General features: G+C 42.8%; 1 protein-coding gene across 1 annotated transcript in view; it reads right to left on the minus strand.

Moving 5' to 3' along the window:
• NOV (nephroblastoma overexpressed) overlaps nt 1–1,745 on the minus strand; it is a gene marked incomplete at its 5' end in the record, with an annotated part of 4,918 nt that extends 3,173 nt beyond the window's left edge. Inside the window, one exon of the mRNA XM_009071312.1 lies at nt 1,487–1,745. Within this exon, the coding sequence (XP_009069560.1) occupies nt 1,487–1,745 (259 nt within the window). The remainder of the gene's footprint in view (nt 1–1,486) is intronic.
• Between the last annotated feature and the right edge of the window lie 24 nt (nt 1,746–1,769).

Genomic DNA, 1,769 nt, shown 5'->3' on the forward strand with positions numbered 1-1,769 from the left:
TGTTCTAAAGCTATGTCATAAAAATATTTATATTAGATATGATTTGAGAGAGGCTGAATGATTTCTCTAAACAAATAAACAACATGGAAGTAAATTCCTTTACTCCAAGAGTCATAAAGTCACTCCATCTTGTCAATTATTGACAGACTATAGCCAGGGCGATGGTGGGGACGGAGGAGGGAAGTAATTTCTAGGAGCTGTTACAGCTACTTAAGGCCATAGCCAACTTTGGCCATCCTCCTGCCCTTGTGACAGTGTTAAGCTGTACTATGCAAACATTGCTAACTGCATAGTTTGGTTCATTGATTAGCACAGAAGTAAACAGAAAGTGACAACGCAACTGAGCTGTTAGTCACAGCTCTTACAACAACCTTTTTGCCTTTGGCATGGTAAAGATCCAAAAAGGTGGCCCTCCAAGAGGGATGGCCATTGCTGGAAAGAATGCAGATAATTCATCTGTAGGCATTTTATGTCACTGCCGGACAAATCAAAGAAAAGGAAAGGTAGTAGAAAGGTGTTTTTTGTTTATACCTTACATGCCTTACAACTGACACTTCGTAGCACTCGGAAAAGTTATTAGAGCTTTTCTTCCTGCATCCTTCCTCACTTTTTTTTTTAAATGGATTAGCTGAGTTTCAGCATAACTAACTGCTTAAGATCACAAAGAGCAGTGACTGGAAGAGAATGCAGTGCCCTCTGCTCCCAGTAAAAGCAGCTTATGAAAATTCCTCTTGAACTAATAGTCTAACTAAAAGGGGTAAGAGACATAAATCAGTAAGAAAACAGGAGGAAAATATTATCCAGCTTTTTTCAGTTACAGAAGCACTTTAGGAGTTCTGCCTTTTAGAATAGGTTGGGGTATTTTTACAGATCCACTCACCGTGTTTATAACCACTGCTCCTCCAGGGACTCTAATGTTTTTAGTGCCAACAACAATGATGAGAACTCTAGAACAGAGAGGCTGGAATTTGTTGGCATCTATGATTATATGAGTTTAGCTACCTTGTTGACTTGTAATAGCTGCAAAATTCGGAGCGGGGGGAGGCGGGAAACTCTTGTAGACTAAGCTGTTACAATAGTATTTATGATGTAACATATTCTTGCAGAGCAACCTACAAGATTGCAGCTTTGACTTTTTTTCATGTGGGAATGTTTGGAGGATTATGAGCTTGCCCCTGTTTTATTCTGTTCACACAACTACTGTGTACCAGATAGACAGAAATTTCAGAACTGGGAACTAACTTAACTAACGTTTAAAACTGCTATGCAGGTTCACCCTCTGAATCTCTATTCTTTTACCTGTTGAGCTCTGCCTTCATTCATAGCCACCAGTATACTTACTAGTCACTCTAGTTGGGAAAAAAGTTGAAAAAAAAATCGAGCATGCAAAGCAATGTGTCTTAGATTTGGAAACACCATGGATATTTCCAGTATAGCATCACCTCCTCCTCACAATGACTGCGATAATTAGTTTTAGCTTCCTCACCAGCCATAGCAAAACCACCCAAAATCACTTCATCGTCAGGGTCGCAGATCCACTTCTCACAGCACTCTCCGGGGACCTCGATCTTTCTGGGGAAGGGGCAGTCGGGGCCGGGAAGCAGCAGGTCCAGGTTGCAGCGGGGCAGACAGCCGATCTGCCCGTCGCGGCAGGTGCACTGGTACTTGCAGCTGGGCTGAAACGTCTCTCCGTTGCGATAGATCATCCCATCGAACACGCAGTTGTCGCCCTCCAGCACTGGTGGGAAAAGGGGAGGCGTTTCGCCCGC

The sequence above is a fragment of the Acanthisitta chloris genome, unplaced genomic scaffold, assembly GCF_000695815.1.
Source record: "Acanthisitta chloris isolate BGI_N310 unplaced genomic scaffold, ASM69581v1 scaffold10733, whole genome shotgun sequence".
NCBI classification, from domain to species: Eukaryota; Metazoa; Chordata; class Aves; order Passeriformes; family Acanthisittidae; genus Acanthisitta; species Acanthisitta chloris.